This window comes from Aureococcus anophagefferens (genome assembly GCF_000186865.1).
Source record: "Aureococcus anophagefferens unplaced genomic scaffold AURANscaffold_1, whole genome shotgun sequence".
NCBI classification, from domain to species: Eukaryota; class Pelagophyceae; order Pelagomonadales; family Pelagomonadaceae; genus Aureococcus; species Aureococcus anophagefferens.
This window is the reverse complement of record NW_008705561.1, coordinates 3,085,713-3,110,934: the sequence shown is the minus strand read 5'-3', so window position 1 is coordinate 3,110,934 and position 25,222 is coordinate 3,085,713. Positions and strand designations below refer to the sequence as shown.

General features: G+C 72.3%; 6 protein-coding genes across 6 annotated transcripts; 1 reads left to right on the top strand and 5 right to left on the bottom strand.

Annotated features, from left to right (window-relative positions):
- Positions 1-969: 969 nt before the first annotated feature.
- AURANDRAFT_60931 (hypothetical protein) lies at positions 970-7,689 on the bottom strand (the record flags this gene model as incomplete). The annotated part of the gene is made up of 7 exons (XM_009034222.1): positions 970-2,964; positions 3,033-3,695; positions 4,095-4,562; positions 6,142-6,661; positions 6,865-7,218; positions 7,264-7,422; positions 7,469-7,689. 7 exons carry the CDS (start codon positions 7,687-7,689, stop codon positions 970-972), a joined length of 4,380 nt encoding a protein of 1,459 aa, XP_009032470.1.
- A 4,417-nt stretch (positions 7,690-12,106) lies between these two features.
- Positions 12,107-13,682, bottom strand: AURANDRAFT_60930 (hypothetical protein; the record flags this gene model as incomplete). The annotated part of the gene is made up of 2 exons (XM_009034221.1): positions 12,107-13,189; positions 13,266-13,682. The coding sequence occupies 2 exons, from the start codon at positions 13,680-13,682 to the stop codon at positions 12,107-12,109; spliced, it is 1,500 nt and encodes a 499-aa protein (XP_009032469.1).
- Positions 13,683-17,854: 4,172 nt separating this feature from the next.
- Positions 17,855-18,187, bottom strand: AURANDRAFT_5770 (hypothetical protein; the record flags this gene model as incomplete). Its single annotated transcript, XM_009033867.1, has 1 exon — positions 17,855-18,187. A coding segment is annotated over one exon (333 nt), but the record flags the coding sequence as incomplete, so codon positions are not given.
- Positions 18,188-19,652: 1,465 nt separating this feature from the next.
- AURANDRAFT_16401 (hypothetical protein) lies at positions 19,653-20,021 on the bottom strand (the record flags this gene model as incomplete). Its single annotated transcript, XM_009034220.1, has 1 exon — positions 19,653-20,021. A coding segment is annotated over one exon (369 nt), but the record flags the coding sequence as incomplete, so codon positions are not given.
- A 2,235-nt stretch (positions 20,022-22,256) lies between these two features.
- On the top strand, positions 22,257-22,817 carry AURANDRAFT_60927 (hypothetical protein; the record flags this gene model as incomplete). Its single annotated transcript, XM_009034287.1, has 1 exon — positions 22,257-22,817. The coding sequence occupies one exon, from the start codon at positions 22,257-22,259 to the stop codon at positions 22,815-22,817; it is 561 nt and encodes a 186-aa protein (XP_009032535.1).
- A 109-nt stretch (positions 22,818-22,926) lies between these two features.
- AURANDRAFT_18927 (hypothetical protein) lies at positions 22,927-24,627 on the bottom strand (the record flags this gene model as incomplete). The annotated part of the gene is made up of 2 exons (XM_009034219.1): positions 22,927-23,454; positions 23,578-24,627. 2 exons carry the CDS (start codon positions 24,625-24,627, stop codon positions 22,927-22,929), a joined length of 1,578 nt encoding a protein of 525 aa, XP_009032467.1.
- Positions 24,628-25,222: the final 595 nt, after the last annotated feature.

Below are 25,222 nucleotides of genomic sequence, written 5' to 3'. Positions count from 1 at the left end.
CCCGCATCCGCGGCGGCGTTCGAGAGCCGGCGACCGGGACCGCGACGGACCGTCGCGACCGACGCGCGGCGTAGGTTCCGCGCCGCGGCGGCGAACCGCACGGACCTCCCGGAGGCGTTCGCGGCCCTGCGGTCCCACGAGGCGATCCTCGCGGCCTACTACCGCGACGCCGCCGTGCGCGGCGCCGTCGTCGCCGGGGTGGACCTCCTGCCCGACGGCTACTGGCCGTCGGCGCACCGCCACGCGCCCGCGGCCTCCGCGCTCCGGGACTTCGACGCGTGGGCGCAGGTCGCGGGGCCCGCCGTCGCGGCGCCCGTGGCGGCGACGGTCAAGTACGCCGCCGCGCACGCGGGGAGCGCCTGGGACCTGGGCTGCGCGACCTGGAACACGTTCAACTTCTTCGTCGACGGCAGCGACGCGTCCGCGTGCGACCACTACCCGCTCCCCGACGGCGCGCGCGCCGCGGCCGTCGACGACGACCCGCAGTGCCTGAGCCGCTGCCAGAGCTGCATGTCCACGAGCATCGGCCCCGGCACGGCCGAGTATTGCCTCTGGGACGACTACAATACGGGGCAGCACGGCACGCCCCCGGAGACGATGGACTGCTTCCCCCGGTGCCCGTCGTCCGGCACGACCCGCACGCTCTGGGGCACCGCCGACTCGCAGGACGAGTGCTTTTCGTTGTGCGACTGCAACGGCTCCGGCGGCGAGAAGGGCCGGCTCACGAACTGCTGAGCGGCGACTTCATCACCCCGCGGACGAGCATCACCGGCGACGCCTCGTTCGCTCCTTCTCTCGTCCCGCGCATCCGCTTCCGTCCTCGATGCGACTTTCTTTTGCGTCTCTGCTGCAAGTATTCAGACTGTCGCGCGGCGCCGCCCCCGCGCTCTCTTAATTTGCTTCGCTCACGTCGCGGTTTGGGGGGGGGTCTTGCACTCGCGTGCGTCGGAGATTTCCGCAGAGGCCTCGCTAATTTATTCGAATCTCCGAAGCGTCGGCCCGCGGGCGGCGCCGCACGCGCCGCCGGAGCCAATTCGACGCGCGGCCGGCCCGCGCCGCCACGTCGTCCCAGACGTGGCGCTGCTGGTAGACCATCGCGGCGGCCCACGCGCAGGGCAGCGCGAGGATCGCCAGGGAGCACTTCGCGCAGCGGTTCGCGATGACGGGGAGCTTGTCGTCCCGCCCGACGGGCGCGTTGATCGTCGACGTCACGCTCCAGGGGAGCTGCAGCGCGCAGAAGACGGGCAGCGCGGTCAGGAGCGCGCCCTGGAGGTAGTTCGTGTCCGCGCTCTTGAAGGGCATGGCGTGCGAGTGCGCGAGCGCGGCGGCGACGGAGACGGAGAGCATGAAGAGCACGCGGACGGTCGCGGCCCAGGGCTGGGCGGCGAGGCACGCGAACGCGAGGATCTGCGCGCCGATGGCGCTCCCCCACGCCGCGTGGCGCCGCTCGAAGGGCTCGGCCATGACGTCGCGCGAAAAGGTCCAGGCCCGGCCGCCGACCGCCTCGAGCCGGCGGTCGACCGCGGCGCCGCGGCCGAGGCACAGCGCGGCCAGCGGCGCGGCGAAGGCGCCGCCGACGAGCACCGCGACGACGAAGAGCGGCGCCTGCCAGGGGCGGTAGCACGCGATGTCGGCCTGGACGAAGAGCCGCGCGCCCTCGAGCCCCTTGACGCCCACGCAGCCGAGCAGCGCCGTCATGGTGCTGAAAAAGGTCGAGAGCAGCAGGAAGCCGAGGTTCACGAGCGCCGTCGCGAGCCGCGGCGCGGCGGCCGCGGCGCCGCCGCCGAGGAGCGCCTCGTCGAGCGCGCCGTCGCGGCGCGCGGCGCGCCGGCCGCCGGCGCGCGCGACGGTGTGGAGCAGGAGCGTCGCGAGGAGGACCGCGACGGGCATGACGAAGTTGAGCCCGATCATGGCGACGGTCGTCGCGCCCGCGTAGAGGCAGTAGCCGCGCGACCCGCCGAGGGACAGCCGGACCCGCGCGACGTCGCCGACGGCGCGCGCGACGCCCGCGGCGTCGGCCGAGAGGCGGTCGAGCGAGCCGCCCGTCTGCAACACGACGAAGCAGTTCTGCCAAAAGTAGACGCACAGGCTCATGTCGGACGCGTAGGAGCCCGGGAGGTAGTAGAGGTAGATCGCGTAGGCCGCCGCCGCGGCCAGGACCAAGACGGAGACCTGGGCGAGCCCGCCCGCCGTGCCGCAGGCGCCGTCGTCGCGGCACGCGTCCGTGAACAGGGCCGCGGACGAGCCCGGCGCGCAGGAGCCGCAGAGCGGGCCCTCGCGGTGCTCCGCGCAGCTGTCGAAGGCGGCGCACGGCGCGCGGCCGTCGCCGCAGCAGTAGCCGTCCGGGCACCGCTCGAAGGCGACGACGGGGGCGCCGATCTCGCCCTCGGAGCCCGCTACCTCGCCCTTGTAGCCGGGCTTGGCGACGACGCCGCTTCCGCCCGCCTCGCACGTCGCGCCGTAGGGGCAGGGCAGGCAGGCCGCGTCGCGTCTCTCCGTGCCCAGCCACGACCCGGCGCCAAGCGTGTACGAGTCGCGCGGGCAGGGCTCGCAGCCGACGGACAGGGTCCGGACGAGGAACGGCGGGTAGAGGCTCCCGATCGCGTTCTCCTTCACGTCGGGGCAAAGCTCGCTGTTGGACCAGAAGACGAACGGCGTGAAATTGAAGGGCGCCGGGACCACGAACTGCGACGCGATGGTCGTGCCGACGGCGCAGCGCACGCCCGACGTCGCGTCCAGGTTGATGATGTTGCCCATCCACACGTACAGCGACGTGACGAAGATACCCGTCGTATGCGAAAAGGTCGTGCGATCGCGGAAGCTCGCGGTCAACCCCGTCTCCGAGTAGAAGCTGGCGCCGAGGAGCGCCGAGTTGTCCTCAAAGGTGGCGCGCGCCGTCGTGAGATTCACGGCCGTCTTCCCGTCGCCCACGCCGACCATGAGGCCTCCACCGAGCATGTGCGCCTACCGGTGACGAGTGCTCTTTTGTTTTCCTGGTCAAAAGCTCTCGAAAAGCGTCACGGCCGCAGGACGCTGATCCGCGCGGAGTTGCGATGGAACGACGTATCCTTGAGGGTCATGCGGACGCCGCCGGTCACGCCGAGCCCGCCGGCGGAGAAGTTGGCCTCGTTGCCGACGAAGGTCGACCCCACGACGGTGGCGACGTCGCTGCTCCGGTACCAGCTCCGCCAAGTGCCGTTCTTCGCGTACGCGCAGGGCTGTCTCGCCATCTCGACCGGGCAGCGCGCGCACTCGACGCGCGGCTTTGGCGCTTGGAATTCGACGAAGAGGCCGCCGCCGCGCGAGCGGCACCGGTTCTCCGCAAAGACCGCGTCGCGGACGACGAGGGACCCGGAGATGTTGCGGAGGTACGCGCCGCCGCCGCCGCCCGTTTCTGCGACGTTGCCCCGGAAGACGAGGCCCGGCCCGAGGGTCACGCGGCCTGCGCTCACCACGTTAACGCCGCCGCCGTCGCCGGCCGTCGCCCGACAGGAAGAGAATGTGCAGCGCCGCAGGTCGAGGTCGCTCTCGAAGCACGGCACGCCCTCCTCGCATTCAAAGTTTTGGAGGTGGACGGCGCCGCCGACCACCGCGACGCACCGGTCGAAGGTCACGCCGACGGCCGCCACTTTGCCCCCGAACACCCAGACCGCGCCGCCGGAGTAGTTCGAGACGGTGCCTTCGAAGACCGTGTCCTCGATCACGAGCGACCGCCCCCAACCATCGGGGGCAGGCGCGCGGCCGACGAACGCGACGGCGCCGCCTCGTACCGCGCTCGTCGATCGGAAGAGCGAGCGCGAGACGCTGCAATTCGCGTATTCGCAGCTGAGGGCTCCGCCGGCGACCGAGCTCCGCGTCCCTACGAACGTGCTGGCGACGATCGTCGCCTCGCCCGCAAATACTGAAATTGCGCCGCCTCTCGAGTCCATAGTCTCGATGCCGGGGCTCGCCGCGGTGGTTTCCTCGAAAGTGCAGTCGACGACGAGAGTCCTTGGGAAGATGGGATCTGGATATCCTGACCCTATGAAGACGGCGCCGCCGGATGCCTTCCACTTAGTGGTGGGGCCGCCGGCGGACGTTCGCGAAAAGGTCACGTTCCGCAGCGTCAGATATTGAGCAACCGCATAGATGGCGCCGCCCATTCGCCCCGCCGCGCAGCGTTCGAACGACACGTCGGACACGGCGAGCGAGAGCCCGCTCGCACTGACGCAGCCCCCGTCCGTCGCGTTGCCGTCCGTGAGCCGCAGCCCCGACAGCGCGAGCCACCCGCCCTGGTTCACTAAGAGGCCGTGGTCGCCGGCGCCGGAGATCGTGTGCGGGCCGACCAGCGACACGGACGCGTTGGCCCAGATGAGGACCGGCGCCGCGAGCGCGATGTCCGCCGTCACGGCCACGACGTTCATCCGCCCCACGCAGGCGTCCGAACCGGCGCGCTTCACCGCCGCGGCGAGCGCCGCGGCGTCGCCCACGCTGGCGTCGCAGGCATCCGACGCGACGGCGACGGCGACGACGAGGACGGCCAACAACGAGCGTCTTACAGGGGCCGGAAGGCCCCCGAGAAGCTGCCCATGCTCTCCCGACATGGCTCCCGGTGGGTGCAAGACCACGACAAGGTCGGCGCCGCTCGTGACAAAGTCCGCTCCGCTCGTGCGCCTGGCGGATGTGACACGAGAGCGAGCGTGCGATGCCGTCACTCAGCTCCCCGTCGAAATCGCCCAAGGTCGCCCCCGACGCCATGCCCCGGTCGGCCGACGACGCGGGCGCGTCCTCGGCCTGCCCCGTGGCGGGCGCCGACGGCATGCTCATGCGCGCGGCCAGGGACCGGTGCCCGGCCTTCGCCGGCGGGTGCCCCTTCAGCGCCGCGACGACGTCGACGGCCCTCAAGGAGACGCTGGAGACCATGCCCCTGAGCCACACGGACCCGGCGAGCGACACGGCGGGCCTCATCGAGGTCGTCGTGCGCCGGACGCGCGGCCGGTCCGACTCCGGCGAGAACGTGTTCTTCGCGTCCGACGGCGAGGAGACGGAGGCCCTCGTGGGCGAGTTCGTCGGCTGGTGGGCCGCGGCGCTCGCCGGGAAGGCGCCGGAGACGCATCGCGCGCCCTGCGTCGGCCTCGCGGACCGGCTCAAGCGCGGGACGGAGGCCGCGCACGCGGAGGCGGAGAACGTCGCGTTCGTGCAGCTCCTGCTGGGCGGCAAGGCCCCGTTGGAGGGCTACGTCTGCCTCGTCGCCGCCCTGCGGCGCATCTACGGCGCGCTGGAGGCCGCGGCCGACGCGCGGTCGGACGCGGGCCCCGTGCGGGCCGTGTCCGAGGGCCGCGCGGACGCGCTGCGGCGCGCCGCGGCGCTCGACGCGGACCTGGCCTACTACCGGCGGCGGGACGCGGCGCTCGTCGGCCGCGCCGAGGCCTTCGCCCTGCGGTCCCCGGCGACGAATAGCTACGTCGCCCACCTCGAGTTGCTCGGCGACGGTTCGAAGACGACGGCCGCGGGCGCCGAGGCGCTCGTCGCGCACCTCTACACGCGCTACCTCGGCGACCTGAGCGGCGGCCAGATCCTGCGGCGCGCCGTCGTCCGCGCCTACGGCCTCGCGCCCGCGTCCGGCACGACGCTCGACGCGGGCGAGGGCGTCGCGTTCTACGACTTTCCGCGGATCGGGAAACCTACCAAGCTCCGGCGCTTCAAGGACGCCTACCGCACGGTCTTAGACGACCTGGACGTCGCCGACCCGGACGCCGTCGTCGCCGAGGCCGTCGACGCCTTCCGGCGCAACACGGCGCTGCTCAAGGAGCTCGACGTCGCGCTGCTGGGCGCCGACGCGGCCGAGAAGGCGCACGCGCGCGCGCCGGCGAAGAGGGCGCCCGACTCGCCCCCCCAGTGCCCCTTCCTCGCCCGCGAGGGCGGCGCGGCCCTCGCGGCGAAATACGGCAACGTCTGCCCCTTCACGGGCGCGCCCGCGGACGACGCGAAGCTCGTCCGGGCCGGGACCGGCGGCGGCGGCTGCCCCTTCGCCGCGTTCCAGGCCCGGGACTTCGCCCTCGTCGCTTTCCTCTTCCTCGCGCTCTCCCTCGCGACCCACGTCCTCACCCCCGCGGCGGCTTAAATAATTTCGAGCGCGTCCAGCGTCCCGGCCCCGCGGACCGCGGTGACGTAGAGCACGGCCACGTCGCCGGCCGGGAGCGGACCGCACGGCGCGCCGACGCCGCACGTGCCGATTTCGGCGCCGTCCGCCGCCACCTCGAAGACCGCGTCGCCCGCGCCGACGAGCCGCAGCGTCGCGCCCGGGGGCACGTTGCGGACCGCGTTGTACGCGAGCGCCGCGCCCGGCCCGACGTCCACGGCGAAGCCGGCCGCCGTCTCGCGCTTCGCCGCGGCGCCGGACGCGGAGAAGTAGTTCTCGGCCTCGACGCGCGGCGACGCCGCGACGTCGAAGGCGCCGACGCCGACCTCGTCGATGCGGAGGGGCGCGATGGAGCCGTTCGCGGCGTAGTGCACGTAGTTGACGATCGTGTTGCGGTAGCCCGAGCCGCCGCCGTGGCTCCGGTCGTTGCAGGCGAAGTAGGTCTGGTTGTGGAAGGCGAAGAAGCTCCCGTGGCGGTCCGCGGTGCCGCCGCCGGACGCGAAGGACGTGTTCTCGAGCGTCGCCGCGTCGATGAAGGACCTGGGCAGCAAAAGAGTGATTCAACGTCGCTTCAACATGAGTGTTCCGCGCGCACGCGTTCCAGAAAAAAGCATCCACGCTTCGAGACCGTTCCGAGAGATGATCGCTCGTCCAAAAATCAGCCGAAACGAGTGGAACACGGCCGAGATCGGAGCCTTTGAAGTTGGGAATTTCGCTCTCTTTTGCTGCCCTGTGCGAAGGACCCGACGTAGTCGTAGGGCCCGTAGACGGAGCTGTTCGACACGGCGTAGAAGCAGCCCCAGCTCAGGTAGTAGAGCCCGTTCGCCCGGTGCACGAAGGGCTTGTCGTCGCGGTGCTCCTGGTTCCGTATGACGACGGGCCGGGGCGCCTCCGCGAGCGCGGCGAGGGAGCCGTCGAGCTTCGCGACGTAATAGGAGAACGTGCCCCAGATGAGGTAGTAGTCGTCGCCCTCGCGGAAGACGCAGGGGTCCCGCGAGTAGGACGGCACGAGGCCCTCGGGCACGAGCGCCTTGCCGATGGGGTCCGAAAAGGGGCCGCGCGCCGTCGGGCCGCTCACGACGCCGATCTGCTTGGGCCTACGGGGAGACGTCGCGTCGATCCAGGGAGCGGGCGCGACGCACCCCACGGAGAGGTAGAAGAAGGTCTCGCCGTCGTCCCTCTGGGCCGCGTCGGTGGCCCAGCACTCCCGCGCCGTGTCGTTCGTCTCCCAGGAGACGACGCTCGGCGAGACCGTGGCCTCGAGCGTCCAGTTCAGGAGGTCCGTCGTCGACCAGACCCACCTGCATGCGACTCTCAACGCAGGACTCCCGGGAGGGGGGCACGCACCAGTCGTCCATGCGAAACCCGAGACCCCGGGATGCGGTGCAGTTCCCTCGCCCGCTCGGGCTGCAGTCGTGCGTGGCGTAGACGAAGACCGTGTCGGGATCGCCGGGCCAGACGTGGGCGTGCGGGTCCGCGATGCCGAGCGACGGCAGCATGATGGGATTGCCCGCGTAAACTCGCCCGAGCAGGCCAGCGAGCAGCCAGGCGCCGCGCGCTCGCACCATACCGTGATCGAGAACAAAAAGAAGAAAGTTGAAGAAGATTGTAAAGCGCGCGCTGCGATGGCCCTCCCTCTCGCCACCTTCCTCGCTCTCGCCCGTGGAATGGTCTTTCATCTCGCCACCTTCCTCGCTCTCGCCCGCGTCGCGTCCGGGGCGCGCTGGTTCGTGGACTGCGACCGCGCCGGCACGGGCGCGGGCAGTGCGGCGGACCCCTTCGCGACCCTCGAAGAGGCGGCGGCGGCGGCGGCGCGGGGCGGCGCCGTCGAGGCCCGGGGCACCTGCTACGCGACGCACGTGCGGCTGCCCTCGCACAGCGTCTGGGAGGGCGGCGCGCTCGTCTCCGGCGGGCGGCCCCTGGCTTTCGAGGCGTCCGCGGGCGGCCTGCTCGTCGCGGACGCGTCCGCGTTTCCCGAGGTCAAGTCGCTGCGGGTCGGCCCGGACCGCCGCGAGCGGTCGCGCTACCCGCAGCGCGTCGACGGCGACTACGCGACGGGCTGGCTCTTCGTCGACGACGCCGCCGACGAGTCCTGCGTCTGGTGCGACGGCATCATGTGCCCCGGGAAGTCGCCCGCGCTGCCCACGCCGACGTGCCGCGTCGGGCTGCCCGACGGCGCGCCCGGCGACCTGGCGGGCGCCTGGGCGAACATCTTCGGCACGGGCGAGGCCGACGTGCTCAACCAGATCGTGCCCATCCTGTCCCACGCGTCCGGCGAGATCGAGCTGCCGCTGTCGCGGGGGCTCCACCTGCACCAGCGCTACTGGCTCGAGAACGTCCGCGACTCCGTCGGCGCGGGCCAGTTCTACTTCGACGCCGAGGCGCGGACCGTGTCCTACAACCCCGTCGACGCCGCGGAGCGCGCGGCGCTGCTGGACGGCTCGCTGCCGGCCGTCGCGCCCCTCCGCGGGTCCGTCGTCCTCGTCGAGGACGTCGCGAACGTCACGGTCCGCGACCTCACGTTCCGCGACGCGGACTACTTCGCCGTCGGGACCTGGACGGGCCCCGCGGCGCAGCCGTCCGACGGCGCAGTCCGCGTGAACAACGCGACGGGCGTCGCCGTGGACGCGTGCCGCTTCGCCGCGGGGCTCTCGGGCTACGGCGTCGTCGTCGGCAACGCGTCGAGGGACGTGACGGTGGCGGCGTCGACCTTCGCCGACCTCGGCCAGGGCGGCGTCCTCTTCTACGGCGTCGACGACGCGACGACGGCCCTGAACCGGCCGCCGTCGCGCGGCGACGTGCGCTGGTGCGTCTTCGAGCGCCTCGGGCGCACGCTCATCCACGCCGCGGCCGTGGGCCTCCGGAGCGCGTCGGAGACCTACGTGGGCCACAACCGCATCTCCGTCGTGCCGCGCTACGCGCTCCAGGCCGACACGTTCTACAACCTGTCCGTCGCCGGCGGCCGCTGGTCGCGGTCCAACGTCTTCGAGCACAACGTCGTCGACCTCGCGAGCACGGAGACGACGGACACGGGCGCCATCGAGCTGCTCGGCTCCCAGGACCCGGCGCCCGTGGGCTTCGACCTGCACAACGTCATCCGCTACAACAAGGTCTCGCGCGTGCTGGGCAGCTCGTCGACGGACGGCCGCGACGTCTGCCGCGGGAGCGCCGCGGACGCGACGCGGGGCTGCCGGGGCCTCGCGTGGTCCATCTACCTCGACGGCAACTACGCCGGCGCGACCATCTACGGCAACGTCCTGGACGGGAGCAGCAAGGGCGCGCTCATCGTCAACGGCGGGGGCAACGTGTCCTTTTTCAACAACGTCGTCCTCGCGCCGAAGACGGCCGCCGTCGAGCTCTCGGCGTGCTACTCCGGCGACGCGGCGCGCGTCGCCTGGCCGGGGACGACGCTCCGCGCGAACGTCTTCTACCTGCCCGACGCCGGCTCGTCCGCGATCGCGCTGCCGGGCCCGCCGAACACGCGCGAGTGCACCATGATCCCCGGCCGCGTCGACTCCGACCGCAACCTCTTCTGGTCGCCGGTCGCGGACGTCGCCGCGCGCGCGCTCTTCCCGGCGAACGGGACGCTCGCGGCGTGGCGAAGGGGCAACGCGTCCGCGCCGGGCGGCCGCGACGACGCGCCGCCGTTTCGCTGGGCCGGCGGGGACCGGCGCTCGCGCGTCGCGGACCCGCTCTTCGCCGACGTCGCGAACGGCGTCCTCGAGCCGGCGTCGCCGGCGTTCGCGCTCGGCTTCGCGGCGCTGCCGGACTTCGAGCGCCTCGTGCCGCCCAAGGAAACGCGCGACGCGCCGTGGTAAGCATGGCGCGGACGGCGGATGCAGGCTCGCGCTCATGCGTCGCGGCGCCCGCCGGCCGGCGGAAGGCCTCGATGCCGGCGCGCGAGGCCTGCGCATGCCGCAAGTCATGCCGCAGCCGCGCGGCTGCCTACAGGTGCCAGTCGACCCGAAGCGAGCGAAGCGAGCGCTGGCCGCACAGCTCATCCAGTGGTAGAGCTAGTCGACTTCTCTCGCGCCGCGCGCCAGCCTCGCCGCCCGCGCCGCCGCCTCGGTCGCCGCGCCGCTCGCCGCCGCGGTCCGCCCGCCGCCCGCCGCCGGTGGGAGCGCCTAGCGATGACGTCCGTGACGCTCAAATTCGACGAGGACAAGTACAACGAGGACAAGCGCAAGTTCGTCATCAAGATGACGCTGCCCGACTCCTGGAGCAAGAAGCCCTGCAGCAAGATCATGAAGCACTACGTGAAGAAGTTCAACGAGTCCAACGACGACGACCCCATCGACATCGCCAAGTGCCGGCTCATCGTCGACCGGGAGGCGGCGATTCTCGCGCCCGACGCGATCATCGGCGCCAACGTGCGCAGCGGCGACGAGCTCACGATCAAGCTCGCGCCGGAGCACAGTGTCCACCCGGCGGACGTCGAGGAGGCCGAGCGCGTCCGCGCGCGCGAGGCGGCCGAGGCCGAGTCCTAGGGCGCGCCCGCGCGCCTTCGCCGAGGTTTTTCCGCGCGCGATTCGATAACGCCGCGCGCTCTATGTCTTGTGGCAGCGTGCATTTGATACCGCACGCTCGCCGAGCGAAGGCGTTGCTGCCGGCGTTCGCCGCGGGGCGCCACGGGCCGCGCGCGGCGGCGGCCGCGACACGTCAGATATATGGCAGTTGACTGAGCATCGTCGTAAGGTGACCACCAGCACGCGCGCTCACTGCGCTCCGCGTCGACGTCGGACGCCGGGACGCGTCCAGCGGACGGCGCATGTTGCAGTGAGAGGCGCGGCGAGTTGAAGAGAGCTCGGCTTGGCGACCTGTGCGACTCACCTCGTCGTCCGTCGCGTTCGTCGCGTTCGCGAGCCATGGCCCCCGCGGAGAAGCTCTGGGAGAGCGAGAAGGGCCTGGAGAAGGTCGCAGCGTTCTGCCGGAGCTCCAAGGGCGTGCCCGTGCGCAGCGGCATCGAGCGCCTGCGCAACGCCCACGACACGGACCGGCGCGTCGAGTACTTCCGGGGCGAGAAGCTGGTCAACTGCCTTTTGGGCACCCTCGACGACGACGAGGCGAAGAAGAAGAAGAAGAAGGACCCGCGGCCCTACGCGCCGGCGTCGGCCGAGGAGGCGAAGCAGATCTGCGCGGCGATGATGAGCGCGGGCTACGTGCACCGGGCGCAGCGCACGGGCAAGGGCCAGCTCGAGTGGGAGCCGCGCCAGGTCTGGGAGCCCCGCGACTACTACGTCTGGGACTTCGAGGGCTCCAAGGGCTTCTCCAACTTCATGACGGGCGCGCTCATCGTCGGCATGTTGGTGTGTACGTGCTTCCCCATCTGGCCCCACTTCCTCAAGGTCTACCTCTGGTACTGCTCCGTGACCTTCCTCCTCTTCATGTGCGTCTTCTGCACGGTCCGCATGGTCCTCTTCCTCAACTTCTGGATCGTCGGCTACGACTTCTGGATCCTCCCGAACCTCTTCGACGAGTCGCTCACGTTCGTCGACTCGTTCAAGCCGGGCTACTCCTTCGACCACGGCGCGGCGAACCAGCGCTACTACCGCGCGGCGCTCCTCATGGCGTCCTTCTCCTTCTTCGCCTGGGCCTACAACCAGCCCACGGACTTCGACGCCTTCGTCGAAGCGCAGCAGGAGTTCATCGCCGACCTCTACGACGGCAAGCTCATCACGGACATGGCCCAGCAGGACAAGGACGACATCGACCTCGTCAAGCGGCCCTCCTTCGAGGAGCTCGCCATGGAGGAGGAGGAGGAGGCCAAGGAGAAGGAGGCGAAGGAGGACCTCGAGAAGCTCCACGAGCAGGCGGCGCTCCGCGAGGAGGACCCGGACTGGGACCCGGAGGCCGAGGAGGCCGCCGCCGACGACATGATCGACCAGATGCTCAACATGGACGACGACGACGACGAGTGAGGCGGGCCGGTCGGGACGCGACGCGCGTAACCCCAAGTTAATGCCCGGCCTTCGCGACGGCGGCACTTCACGCGGTACTGTGGAACCCGTGCTTCAGCGCCCACCACGCGCCGTCCTTGCGGCAGGGCCTCCGCAGCTCCTCGAGCCGCGCGAGCGCCGCGGGCGCCTCGAGGGGCCCGCAGACCGCGTCCGCGTCGTCGTGGCGCAGTTCGCCGCAGAGGCCCGCGCGCGCGAGCTCCGCGTCCGCGGCCGGCCGCAGCCCCGCGGCCTCGAGGCGGCCGCAGAACTCGCGGTGCGCGGCCTCGAAGACGCGGACGTCGAGCGCGTGGCCCGCGAACGCCGCGCGGCACGCGGCCGGGTCCGAGCGCATGACGCGCGACGGGCTGCACCGGCCCGCGAGCGCCGCCGACGGGCGGTCCGGCCGCAGGTCGCGGCTCTCGACGGCGAAGCCGAAGGCCGCGCCCGCGAGCCGCGCGGACGCGTTGAACGCCTCCTGGACGCCGAACGCGCGGTGCGCGCGCAGGTTCGCGACCGCCGCGGCGACGTGCGCCTCGCCCAGGGACGCGTTGCGGTAGGCGTGGCACCGCTGCGTGCGGCTGCAGCCGCAGGACTCGCTCTCCGCGCAGGTCGCGTCGCGGGGGCACGTCGCGCCGAACATCTTCGTGAGCACGTTCGCGTACTCGGGCAGCGCCAGGTACTCGCGCAGGTTCACGTCGGCCCTTTTGATCCAGGGCCGCACCCAGAGGCCCGGCCGCAGGTCGAAGACGTCGTAGTTCGGGCTGTGGCCCCGGTAGTAGAACGCGGAGACCGCGCGCGCGAAGGGGTGGCGCACGACGGTCAGCGAGTGCGCGCCCCGCGCGGCGTCGCCGCCGCAGGGCGGGCGCTCCGCGGCGGCGGACGCCGCCGCCAGCAAGCCCCGGCCGTCGTGCGTCCGCGCGAAGTCGCGGACGTCCGCGTCGAGCCGCGCGAGAGGCACGCCCGCGGCGCCGTAGAACCGCGCGCGCGACGCGAGGGGCCAGGCCGCGAGCGACGCGTTCCGCGCCGCTTCGCCGCTCCGCGCCTCCTCGCCCAGAGCCGCCCGCAGGGAGCTCGTCGTGGAGAACCAGTCGTAGCCGCAGCGGCCCGTCGTCGCCAAACGCTGCATCGCGGCCTACCAAGCATGTCGGTCACGATTGCTCTTCGTCTTCCCGGTCAAAATCTCTCGAAAATCGTCGCCGCCGCGGGACGCCGATCGCGGCCGTGTGGACGCCCTGGGCCATGACCAGCGGGCAGCGGCCCGGCGACTCGCACGTCGGCCCGAGGCAGAGGTCGTCGACGCAGCAGGGGTTGTCCGCCGCGAGGCGCGGGTTCGCCGCGCACGCCGCGCGCCGCGCGACTCGCGCGAACGCCGTGCCCCCGGCCTTGGGCACGTGCGTCCAGTGGACGACGAAGAGCGGCGGGCCGCAGCCGCGCGTACCGTTGGTCGTCCGCGCGGCGCGCGGCGCGCGGCGCGCGGGCGCGGACGCGCGCCGGAGGCGGACGATGCCGTCGGGCCCCGCGGGGCCCGCCGGCGGCGGCGCCGGCAGCGCCCGCGGCCACCACTGCGCCGCGAGCACGAGTGCGGCCAACGCGGCGACGACGCGATACAGGCTCAGGCGCGCCATGGGTCTACGGCGCGGGCCGGCGCATTGGCTGTGGCTGCTTGCGCTTATGTGGGCAGCCCATCGTCATGGGTCGAAGTCAACTTTTGATCTTTTTGTGGCATGGGTAACATTGACCATCGTTATCGAGTCTCGATCGTCTGGGGAGCCTACTGAAGACCCGCGTCGCTGCGATCATGGAGAAACGCACGCCGCTCAAGCTCCGCGACGGCCGCACGGTTCGCCTCGTCCTCGCTGCCCAAGAGACGGCGCGCGCCGCGGATTGCGCGCGCGCTACGACCCAGCCCTTTCTGGACCCGCGGCTGTGCCGCGTCATGGCCGTACGCCTCGTGCGCACGCTGCGGCACGCGGGCGACGACGCCGTCAAGGCATACGCCGCGCGGACCCTCGGCCTCCTCGCGTTCATGAGCGACCCGGCGCACAAGGTCGCGGTCGCGGACGCCGGCGGCATCGCGCCGCTGGTCGACGTCGCGCGCGGCGGCGGCGTGGCCGCGGCCCCCGCGGCGTGGGCGCTCGCCATGGCGGCGATCGACTGCGACGCCAATTTGATCGCGCTCCACGCGCTCGGCGCGCTCGACCAGATCCGGCCCTTCGTCGCGCTCGGCTAGGCCCGCGCGGCCGGAGCTCCGCCGACTCGGAGCCTGCTCGAGAGTCCCCCGCTCCAGCCCTGGGAGTCCCGGGGCGCGGAACAGCCCCCGGGGCCGACACGAGGGAGCGCGCTTAGGACGCGCGGGGCGGCGTGTCGTCGAAGGTGAGCGTCGTCGGGTGCACGGGCGTCTGCGCCTTGGCCGCGTCGCCGTCGGGCGCGCGGACCTCGACGACGACGGCGGTGACGTTGTCCCGCGACCGCTTCTGGACGCAGGCCGCGACGAGGGCGTCGCAGGCGGCGTTGAGCGCCGCGTCGCCCGCGGGCTCGCCACCGTCGGAGGGCCGGAGGTGGGCCTCGAGGGTCGCCGCGCAGTCGGCGGCGGACGTCACGTCCCAGAGGCCGTCGCACGCGAGGACGACGAGGGCGCGGTCCGCGCCCGCGCGGAGCGCGGCGAGGTCCGTGACGACGACCTGGGCGTCGCTCGACACGGCGTCGACGCCGCCGGCGCCGGCCTTGAAGACGAAGTCGCCGAGCGCGCGCGACGTCCCCAGCGCGCCGTTGCGGTCGACGTCGCCGTCCTTCATCCGCGCGACGCGCGGCGCGTCGCCCGCCTCGTGGAGCACGGCGCAGCCCGCGGCCTCGATGCGCGCGCGCTCCGCGTCGTCGCTCGGGCAGTGGTCCGTCGTGAGGAACTCGGCCGTCCACGCGCCGTTTGCGGACGTCGCCAGCGCCGCCTTGCTGTCGCCGAGCCACGCCGTGACCGCGTGGTCGCCGGAGACGAGCACGAGGAGCGCCGTCGCGCCGGACTGGTCCTCGGCGTAGGCGGACCCGTCGCGCTTCGTCCGCGTCTTGGCCAGGCGCGGGTGCGCGCGGAGCTCGCCGTCGAGCGACCGCAGCGCTTCCCGCAACGCGTCGCCGAGCCGCGCCGGGTCGGAGAAGTCGTCGCCCGCGGGGAAGTTGTCCGCCGCCAGGAGGCACCGCTCGACGTGCGCCGCCGCGTAGTTGGCGCACAGCGACCCGCCGTGGCCGTCGAAGACCGCGTAGAGGCTCGGCATGCTTCCGGACCGCGTCGTCGCGCCGGCGAGCGGCGCGCAGACGACGTGCGCGTCCTCCATCTTCACGCGCCAGCCCGCCGTCGCCGCGGCGGCGTGGCGCGCGGGGCAGCGGCCCCGCGCGCCGTTGACGACCCGCGGCGTCGTGAGCGGCGTCCGCTCGCGAGCCGGCAGCACCGTCGCGTCGCCGGGCCGGAAGAGCAGCGTCTCGACGGCGTCGCGCTTCGCTGGGTCCTTGAGGCGGTCCGACGCCCAGGCGACGGGCGTGCGGCCGCAGAGATCCGCGGGCGCGGCGCGCCCGAGCGGATTCTCCGTCTCCTCGGCCATGAGCGCGCGCAGCGCGTCGCAGCAGTCGACGTGGCCCTTCTCCGCGGCGACGTGGAGCGCCGTGCGCCCGTAGGTGTCCACGGTCCAGGGCGAGAGGCCCAGCGCCGCGACCCGGGGCAGCGCGTCGGCGTGGCCCCCGAAGGCGAGCGCGTGGAGCACGGACGCGCCGTCGTAGATCGCGCACCCGCTGCTCCTCGACAGGAGCAGCGTCTCGTCGCCGCCGAGGCGCTTCACGAGCGCGTCGACGTCGAGCTTCTTGCCGCAGAGCTCCTTGAAGAGGCGCTGCACGCGCATGGCCTCCGCGCTCGGCGACGCGAAGGCCCGCGCCGTGTCCCCGCAGGCCTCGAGGACCGCGTGCGCCAGCTCCTCGGACGACGACGCGGACGACAGCGACTCGCGCGTCGTCAGGGACCGGCGCCGCGCGTACTCGCGCTCGCTCCAGGCCGAGCCGACCTTCTTCGCCGTGCGGCGCAGCGGCGTCGACACGCCTCCGGGCGAGAACGCGACGCTCCGGGGCGTCCGCGCGGCCGGCGGCGGCGGCGGCGGCGGCGTCTCCGCGGGGAGCGCGGCGGCGAGCGCCGCGGGCAGCGTCGCCAGGGGCGCCGCGGGCGGCGTCGTCGCGGCCGGCGGCGCGGCCGGCGGCGCGCGGGGCGTCGACGAGGCCGGCGGCGCGTTCTCCTTGCGCGTCGACGAGGCCGGCGCCGCGCGCGCGTCGGGCGTCCCCGCGGGCGGCGCCTTGGCGGGCGAGGGCCAGGCCTTGCGCGAGTCCTGGATGGCCCGGAGCGCGTCGGCCGCGGCGGCGGCGGAGGCGGCGACGTTCTCGCGCGCCGCGGGCTGCGTCGGCGCCCGCGCGTCGACGACGGCCGCGCGGAGCGCCGACGACCCCGCGAGGTCGGCGCACGTCGCGCCCGACGCGTCCGGCGCGTCGGCGCGCGCGCCGCGCTCGAGGAGGGCGACGGCGCAGGCCGCGGCGTCCGCGCGCGCGCAGACGTGGAGCGCGGCGTCGCCCGCGACCGCCAACGCGCCCGAGCCCGCGGCGAGGCGCGCGCCGACGTCGCAGCCGCCGTCCGCGAGCGCCCGGACGACGGCGGGCAGGTTCAGCGCGCAGGCGTAGTGCAGCGCGGGGAGGCCGCAGGCGGGCAGGGGGTCCCGCGCCGCGTCGCCGACGTCGAGGGCCGGGTCCGCGATGATCTCGAGGCACCGGGGCGCGTCGCGGGCCCGCAGGGCGTCCTCGAGGAGCGTCCGCGGCTTCGTCTGCGGCGCCACGATCTCGCCCGCCTTGAGGAAGAGCTGGAACATGGCGCGGCGTCGCGTCGCGCCGCGGTGCAGGCGGCGAATGCGCTGAGCCAAACCGTGCGCGAACTGCGGCGCCGAAGCTCACGAGTACGAGTCGTCGAGAGGCCGTCGACACACGGCGTCACGGTCGACGTCGTCCGCGCGCCGCCGCGCGCGCATCCGGGCCCACGTCTCGCCCCGCTACGGCCCCGGCCCCGCCGGAGTCCGCCCCGTCCAAAGTGACCCGCGGTTAGTCGTGGGGCGGCGTGTCCGCGGCGTCGTCGACGGTGATGTCGACGTTGTCCGTCGCCGCCGCGGGCGCGAACGCGTCGAGGAGCTCGGCCTCCGGGTGGGCGGCGTCGGGGACGACGGACATGTCGACGGCGGCCGGGGGCTCGGCCGGCGGGCTCGGGCGCCGCGCCGGCTTGCCGTAGGGCCCGTAGGGCCGGCCGTAGGGGTTCTTCTTCTTCGCGTCGCGCGCGCGCTGCGCCTGGGCGGGAAACGGGTGATTCAACGTCGCTTCAACGTGAGTGTTCCGCGCGCGCGCACTTCGAGAAAAAAAACATCCACGCTTCGAGACCGTTCCGAGAGATGATCTCGTCCAAACATCAGCCGAAACGAGCGGAAAACGGCCGAGATCGGAGCTTTGGAATTTCGCGCTCTTTTCCCGCCCCGCGCCGCGCCGTGAGCTCCTCCTTGGCCCTGCGCTCGGCCTCCCGCTCGCGCGCCGTGACCTCGTCGATGTAGGCCGGGTCCACGACGACGATCTCCGACTCGCACTTGCCCACGTCGCAGTCGTCGACGAGCCACTTGACGACGTGGTCGCGGCCCTCGTAGCAGGCCATGGCCATGATCGTGCACTGGACGCGCTGGCCGGCGATGAGGTCGTGGTCCACGAAGCAGGGCCGTCGCACGTCGGCGCCGAGGCGGCGCAGGCACTTGAGGGTCTCCAGGTGGCCGTTGACGGCCGCGAACATGGACAGCGTCATGCCGTTGCCGTGGAGCCGCTCGACGTGGACCGCGCCCCGCGTGAGCAGCCACTCGAGGGCCGACGTCTTGCCCCAGGCGGCGCAGACGTGGGCCGGCGCGTAGCCCTCGTCGTCCTCGCGGTCGACCTCCGCGCCGAACTCGCCGAGCAGCGCGAGCATGGGCGTGAGGTCGAACGCCGCGCAGCGGTGCGCGGGCATCTGGCCGCCGGCGCGCGCCGCGTCGGGGTTCGCGCCGAGGCGCAGCAGGCACCGCAGCACGGGCACGAAGCCCGGGTCGCGCCGCGTGCCGCAGTGGTGCACGCAGACGTGGACCGCCTGGGCAGGAAAAGGGTGCGAAATTCCCAACTTCAAAGGCTCCTATCTCGGTCGTTTTCCGCTCGTTTCGGCTGATTTTGGGACGAGCGATCATCCCTCGGAGCGCTCTCGATGCGTGGATGCTTTTTCCGGAACGCGCGCGCGCGGAACACTCACGTTGAAGCGACGTTGAATCTCTCTTGTCCTGCCCTGTGGACCGCGGTCTCGCCGTCGTCGTTCAGAGGCGCGTCGACGTCGAACTTGAGCCGCTCGACGATGCGGCAGACCTTGCTGATCTGCTTCGCCGCGAGGGCCTCGAGCAGCTCCTGCCGCCGCGTGTCCGCGGGCGCCGCCGCCGCCGGCGCGGGCGCCGGCGCGGCGTCGTGGGGAGCGGCCGGCGGCGGCGGCGGCGGCGGCGACGGCGCGGCCGGCGGCGCTTCCGGTGGCGACGGCTCCGCCGCCGTGAATAACGATGGCTCCTCCTCCGGCGCCGAGGCGGATGATTTCGACTCCTCCATAGCTCTACTGCAGCTGCGGCGACGCCATGTCCATATGATGTGCTTGCTTGTGGCAAATTTGCAGTTCAACAAGGCTGCACCTTAGAGCCGCGAGCGCGCGCGCAGCTAGTAGCGCAGAGAAATGGCCGTCCCGTAGCCCTTAAAAATGCCCTGGCGTGCCGCCGTTTCCCGCTGGCATCGCGCTTCGGGCGGCGCCGGCGCCGGAGCGCGCTTCGGCGACAAGGCATTTTGGCAGCAAAGCTACGAAGCCAAGCGCGCGGCGCGCGAGTGGTTCGTGGGCGCGGAGACGGCCGCCGCGGGCGCCGCGGCGGCGTGCGAAGCGCATGGCGTCGCGTCGCCGCGCGTGCTGCACGCGGGCTGCGGCGTGAGCCGCCTCGGCGAGTCGTTCGCGCGAGCGGTGCCCGGCGCCGCCGTCGTGAACGCGGACGCGAGCGCCGCGGCGCTCGCTCAGCTCGAGGCCGCCACGCGCGGCGCGGCGCAGCGCTTCCGCGCGTGGGACGCCTTCGCGGCCGCGGCGCCGCCGCCGGGCGCGCCCTACGACGTCGTCCTCGACAAGGGCACGCTCGACGCCGCGATCTTCGCGGGCGAGGCCGCGCTGGTCAACTACTGCGCGGCGCTGCGCCTCGCCGACTTCGCGTTGCTCTGCCACTGGTCCGACGAGCCCCCGGAGGTCCGGGGCGAGCTCCTCCGCGCCGCGTTCCCGGAGGCCGCGGTCTCCTGGGCCGCGGTCGACGACGGCGACGCCGCCTGGGCCTACTACGGCTACGTCGTCGCCGCGTCCCGATAACATCGAGCAGCGGTTTATGGTCACGGGGTCTCTCTCAGGGCGGCGACGCGGCGTTGCGCGCGGCGACGACGTGCCTCGGCGACGCGGGCGTGCGGTTGAGCACGTACTCGGCGACGGTGTTGACGTCCTCGCCGCCGGCGGCGTAGTCGAACCAGGCCTCGAAGGCGACGCCGTCGAGGAGCAGCGGCATCCAGAACGCGTCGTCGTGCCACATGCGATCGTAAGGGAGCGCGTCGACGTCGAACCACTCGGGCCGCATCTCGTCCGTCTCCACGAGGGCCGCCTCGTCGAAGTCCGACGCCTCGAAGACGTGGACGCGCATCACCGTGCCCGAGTCGCGGAACGTGAAGAGCAGCTGCGCCTTCCACTCCAGGCGCCGCGGCGATAGGCCGCACTCCTCGCGCGTCTCCCGCAGGGCGCACTCGGCCGGCGTCTCGCCGACCTCGAACTTGCCGCCGAAGCCGTTGTACTTGTTCACGCCGAGCCCCCGCTTCTTGAACCCCAGGAGCAGCTCGCGGCGGCCGCCCCGCTCCCGGAAGCATTCGACGAGCGTGTAGTCCTTGACCTTGTCCAGGGCGCCGATGCCGTCGGCCTCGAGCCGTCGGGCGCGGACGTGGGCGTACAAGCTCTGGTCCTCGGCCTTCGTCGACAGCGGCAGCCGCGAGTTCGGGCCCGCGCGGAGCTGGAGGTACGACATGGCGCGTCTCCGTCGAGCGCCCGCGCCGGGCGGGTGTCGCGCGGCGTCGACGCGGCGCGCTGGACTCCAGGCAGGCGAGGGCACGGCCGAAGGTCACGCAGCGCTGGCAGAGGACGGAACAGTGTAGAAACTGTTTACGCCGAAGGTGTTTGAACGCCGTGGTTGCTCGGCGCGCCTCGAAGCTGCGATTCAAGAATTTACGAATCCGTGATGATGAACATGAGATGAAGCAATGGAGTCGCTCCATTGATCCCACCCGCCCCCCCCAAAAAAACACGACCCGAAGCTGTCCTCGTCGTCTGTAGGGTCGCGCGGCGGCGGCGCGGCCCGGCGGCGGCGCCGGGCCGTCTGCCCGGCGCGGCGCGGCGCGCGCGCGCTAGGCCCGCGCGCGCTAGGCCCGCGCGCCGACGATGCACATGGGCCGCGTGACGCCCGAGCGGGGCCCGCTCGTTGGTCGGAAGGGCTTGCGCTCGCGGATGGCGTCGGAGAGGCCCTTGAAGCCCTCGGCGATGGGCTGGCGGCGCTGCGGCAGCTGCGCGCGGCGCCGCGCGCGGTCGTCGAAGGGCTCGGCGAGGGCCTCGGGGAAGGCGTTGAGCGTGCCGTTGTAGCCGACCTTGGCCGGCGACGACGGGCGGAAGACGCGCATCTCCTCGCCCTCCTCGGACGTCTTCGGGCGGAGCGGGCGGTCCTTCGGCGGCGGGAAGTCGAAGCCCTCGTTGGAGTAGATCTTGGACGCGGAGCAGTGGTCGTGGGAGTCGAAGAAGTCCATGGTGCGCGTCGTCGACGTGAAGGGCCGCCGCTCGCCCATGATCTCGCGGTGCTTGCGCATGTCCGCGCGGATCTTGTCGTCGTAGGCCGTGTAGGAGCTGTGGACGTACTCCGGGTTGCCCCCGATGAGCGTGCCCGCGACGCCGAAGCCGCCGCGCTTCCCCGGCGACGTCTGGATGTTGCGCCGCGCGATGACGTCGACGTCGACCTTGGACCGGCGGCCGATCATCGCCGTGCCGTCCGGCAGGTGCTCCACGGGCGTCTTGTTGAAGGTGCCGCACATGTCCCCGGGCGACGCACTCTTCTTCATGGGGCTCGCGTAGGTGAAGCCGTTGGGCGTCAGGAACTTGCCCTTGCCCGCGACGCGGTTCCGCGCCTGCAACTTGTGGTTCTCGACAAAGGGCTCCTTGCCCGGCAGGTACATGGGCTTGTAGGCCAGGGGGCCGTAGCCGATGGCGTTCGCCGTCTGGCCCTTCTTCGGGGGCGCCGTCAGGAACTGGCGCCGGCCCTTGGACGTCCCGTGCTTGTAGGGGTCCATGGGCGGGTCCTTGTAGGGGTCGCCGATGCAGTTGAACTGGGGCTTGCTGAAGAGGAAGTCCATGCTTTCGACGCGGCGGGCGGTCGCACCGGCGCCGAACAGCGGGAGGCCGTCGGCGCGGCCGGGGGGGCGCTCGGCGGCCGCGCGGCGCCGCGGACCGCTTTGACAGCGCTGGACGAGAGAGCGCGTTTCAGTTTTTCCCGCATCCACATATCCTCCCAAGGTTGCACTTTTGAAGCGGGAGAGCATGTGATGGGCTGCCCATGCGTCGCGCGCTCCTGCTCGCGCTGGCGGCGGCGCACGCGAGAAGCGTCGACAACAAATACGCGGCCGTCGCCCGCCTGCTGCGCGACTACGCGACCAAACACGGCCGCGGGGCGGCGACGGGCGCCTACGCGGCGCGCCGGCGGACGTACGTGCTCGGCGTTTATTCCTGCCCCGAGCAGGCCGGCGACCGGCTCCACGAGTTCCTCAACGCCTACGCCGTCGCCGTCGTCACGGACCGGACGCTCGTCTGGAAGTTCTGCCATTGGAAGCGCTGCCCGAAAGAAAACTCGGAGGCGCGCTGCGGCGCGGCGCTCGCGCGAAAGCCGTGGCTGCTTTCCGTCGCCGCCGTGGAAGGCCTCCGGTCCGGGGACGCGCGGCGCGCGCCGGGCTGGCCCGCGCGGCCGACGGAGGCCGACGTCCGCGCGCGCGCCGGTGCCCTGGAGCGCTCCACGGCGCGGCTGCTCGACGTCGGCGTCATGGAGCACCGGGAGGCCGCCGCGCTCAACGCGTCGGCGCTGTCGCCGCCGGCCCGGCGCCGCGCGCGGGCCCTCTTCGGGGCCGGCGTCGACGTCGCCTACGGCGCGTTGCTGGAAAGCGCGTTCTCCTTCGTCGCCGCGCCGCGCGATCCGGCCCCGCGGGGCGCCGCGTCCTTCGCCGTGCACTCGCGGCACCAGCGCGCGAGCGACGCGGGCGGCAACGTGGAGAAAGAGGCGACGTGCCTCGCGACGCTCGTCGAGACGCCGTGCGTCGTGTTTCTCATGTCGGACCGCCAGCGGAGCCTCGACCTCCTCGCGAAAAAAGCGGCGGCGCTCGGCTGCCGGAGCGTCGTCGCGAACCGCGCGGCATCGCCCGCGTCGGGCGAGCACGGGCCCTTCGCGGGCGCGGGCTTCTTCGCGGACCTCGCGTCCGCGTCGCGCGCGCGCGACGGCGTCGTCGTCAACGTCCGCGGCTCGAGCGCCGGGGAGCTCCTCCGCGAGGCCGCCGCCGCGCGCGCCGCCGCGGCGGGCCTCCCGCCGCCGCGCGTCTGCGTCGCGTGATTCGCACGCAGCGTTGTCACACTAAAAAAAAAAAGTGTGACATATACGTTCTTGAAAGTTGGTTTAAAAACTTGTTTAAAAAAGTGTGACAGCGTTACGACGGGGCGCCCTACCAGGTGCCGTTGAGGTAGTTCTCGAAGACGTGGAGGCCCTTCATGGGCTGGTACATGGGCACCTCGTGGCCCGCGTGGTGCACCGTGGCGAACGCGATGGCCATGTCGCCGTCGGAGGACTGGTACTTGACGCGGTAGCCGCCGACCTGGCCGTCGCCGTACTCCGGGTCGACGTAGTACCAGGCCTGCCACGTCTCGCCCGCGTCGGAGAGGCCCATCTCGTCCGCGAGGCGCGCGAGCCAGTCCTGCGTGCCGATGGGCCCGCAGATCGAGTCGTCGTCGCCGGAGAAGACGAGGAGGTGGAGCTTGGCCTCGATGAGCTTCTTCCACACGGGCTCCATGAAGAGGTTCATGTCGTCGTAGTTGTAGCGGAGCGTGTCCGGCAGGCTGCACTCGGCCCAGAGCAGCGACGCGTTCGCGTGGATCGCATTTTTCACCTCCGCCTTGTTGAGGTACTGCGTCGCGTAGTCGGCGACGCAGGCGTCGTAGCCGTACTTCGCCGGCGCGCCGGCGAGGCGCCGGCGCTTCGCCGCCGCGACGACGTCGCGGTCCGCGCGCGCGTACGGGTCCGGCCGCGTGGCCGCGAGCCGCGCGGCCTGCTTCGTGCCCCCCGCCGCCGCCGGCGGCGCGTCCGTCTCCGCAGAAACCTCGAGGCCCTGGGCCTTGTTGCAGACGGGGAAGTCGAGGCCGTAGTAGTCGACGTCGCCGATGGCGTCGAACATCGCCGCCGTGAGCTCCGCGCACTCCATATCGCCCGTGATGGACTCGGGCCAGTCCGAGTAGTTGAGCGCGTAGTACTTCATCTCGCTGTGGGAGCCGCAGTTGACGAACCAGTCCTGGTACATCTTCGCGGGCACCATGCTCCGGCCGAAGTACGCGCCGTACATGCCGTGCGCGTTCTCGACGGGGTCCGTGTAGGGGTTGCCGACCATGATGCCCTTGAGGTTCGCCGCGACCTTGTAGCCCGCGTCGGACACGTTGGCGTCGGGCGCGTCGCGCGCGCCGACGAGGAGCGAGGCCAGCGTGGGGACGTAGTGGCCGCCGTACGACTCGCCCGACAAGTACAAGTCGTTGTCCGCGAGCCCCGGGAAGCGGCCGAAGAACTGCTTCAGCAGCTCGAAGTTGTCCTTGGCCGTGGACCAGTCGCCGGCGTCGAAGTCCGCGTCCTTGTTCGACGTGGAGAAGCCCACGCCCGTCGGGGATTCGATGAAAAGCATGTTCGCCTCCTTGTTCCACGCGAAGTCGAAGGGCTCGATGGTCATGTCCTCCGTCGCGCGCCAGGGCCCCATCTCCGTCCAGAAGCCGATCAACCCGGAGCAGCCGGGCCCGCCGTTGGTCCACATGACCACGGGCTTGTCCTTGGCCTTGGACGCGTCGCGAGCCGTTACGAACCAATAAAACGTCTTTTTCGTGTCGGAAACGTCGAGGTAGCCCGAGAACGTCGCGAAGCTGTTGACAAAGTTCGCGCCGGGGAGCACCGTCACCAAATCCTCCATGCCGCGCTCGGATGCGATCTCCCCGGCGAGGGCCAGGGCGTCGTCGCTCAGGAAGTTCGTCGTCGTGCTCTGCTCCTGGGGCGCGGCGTCGGTCGTCGCGAGCTGGCTCAGGGCGACGGCGGGGCCCTGGCGCAGCAGCGCGGCCGTGAGCGCGAGGGCCGCGAGGGCCGACGCCACGACGGGGGCTGCCTTGGACACCATGTCCTTTCGAGTATGCACACGACGCCGTGATCTTGGATACGAGGTCTTTGTTGAGCTTGCCGGCCCGGCGCGATGACGACGATCTTGCTACTGCTACCGGCAGTGACGGCCCTGTCGCCCTTCGCGACGCCAAAGGCCTGGGACGCCGTGAGCCTCGGCGGCCCCGTGGTCATCAAGACCGGCGACACGCACACCCTGTTCTACCACTACCGCTCCGTCGACGACAAGGACAACAAAGAGCTGCCGCCGCTCTCCACGGGCCGCGTCGGCCGCGCCGTCAGCGCCGACGGCGGCCTCACCTTCGAGCGCCAGTTCGACGGCTTAGGCGCCGGCGGCGCCGTCCTCAGCGCCAACGTCGACGACTGGTACTGGTTCGACAGCGGCCACGTCGGCCTCGGCGACGTGCTCTACGGAGGCGACGCGACGTTCCTCTACACCTTCGGCGGGTCGAACTCGCCCATGGCCCTGCGGGATTTAGGCATCGCCAAGGACGGCGAGTGCTACGGCATGGACCTGAAGATGGGCGTCAGCGTGTCGCAGGACGGCGTCAAGTTCGGCCGCATCGAGGGCGATGAGGCCGACGGCTCCATCCTGT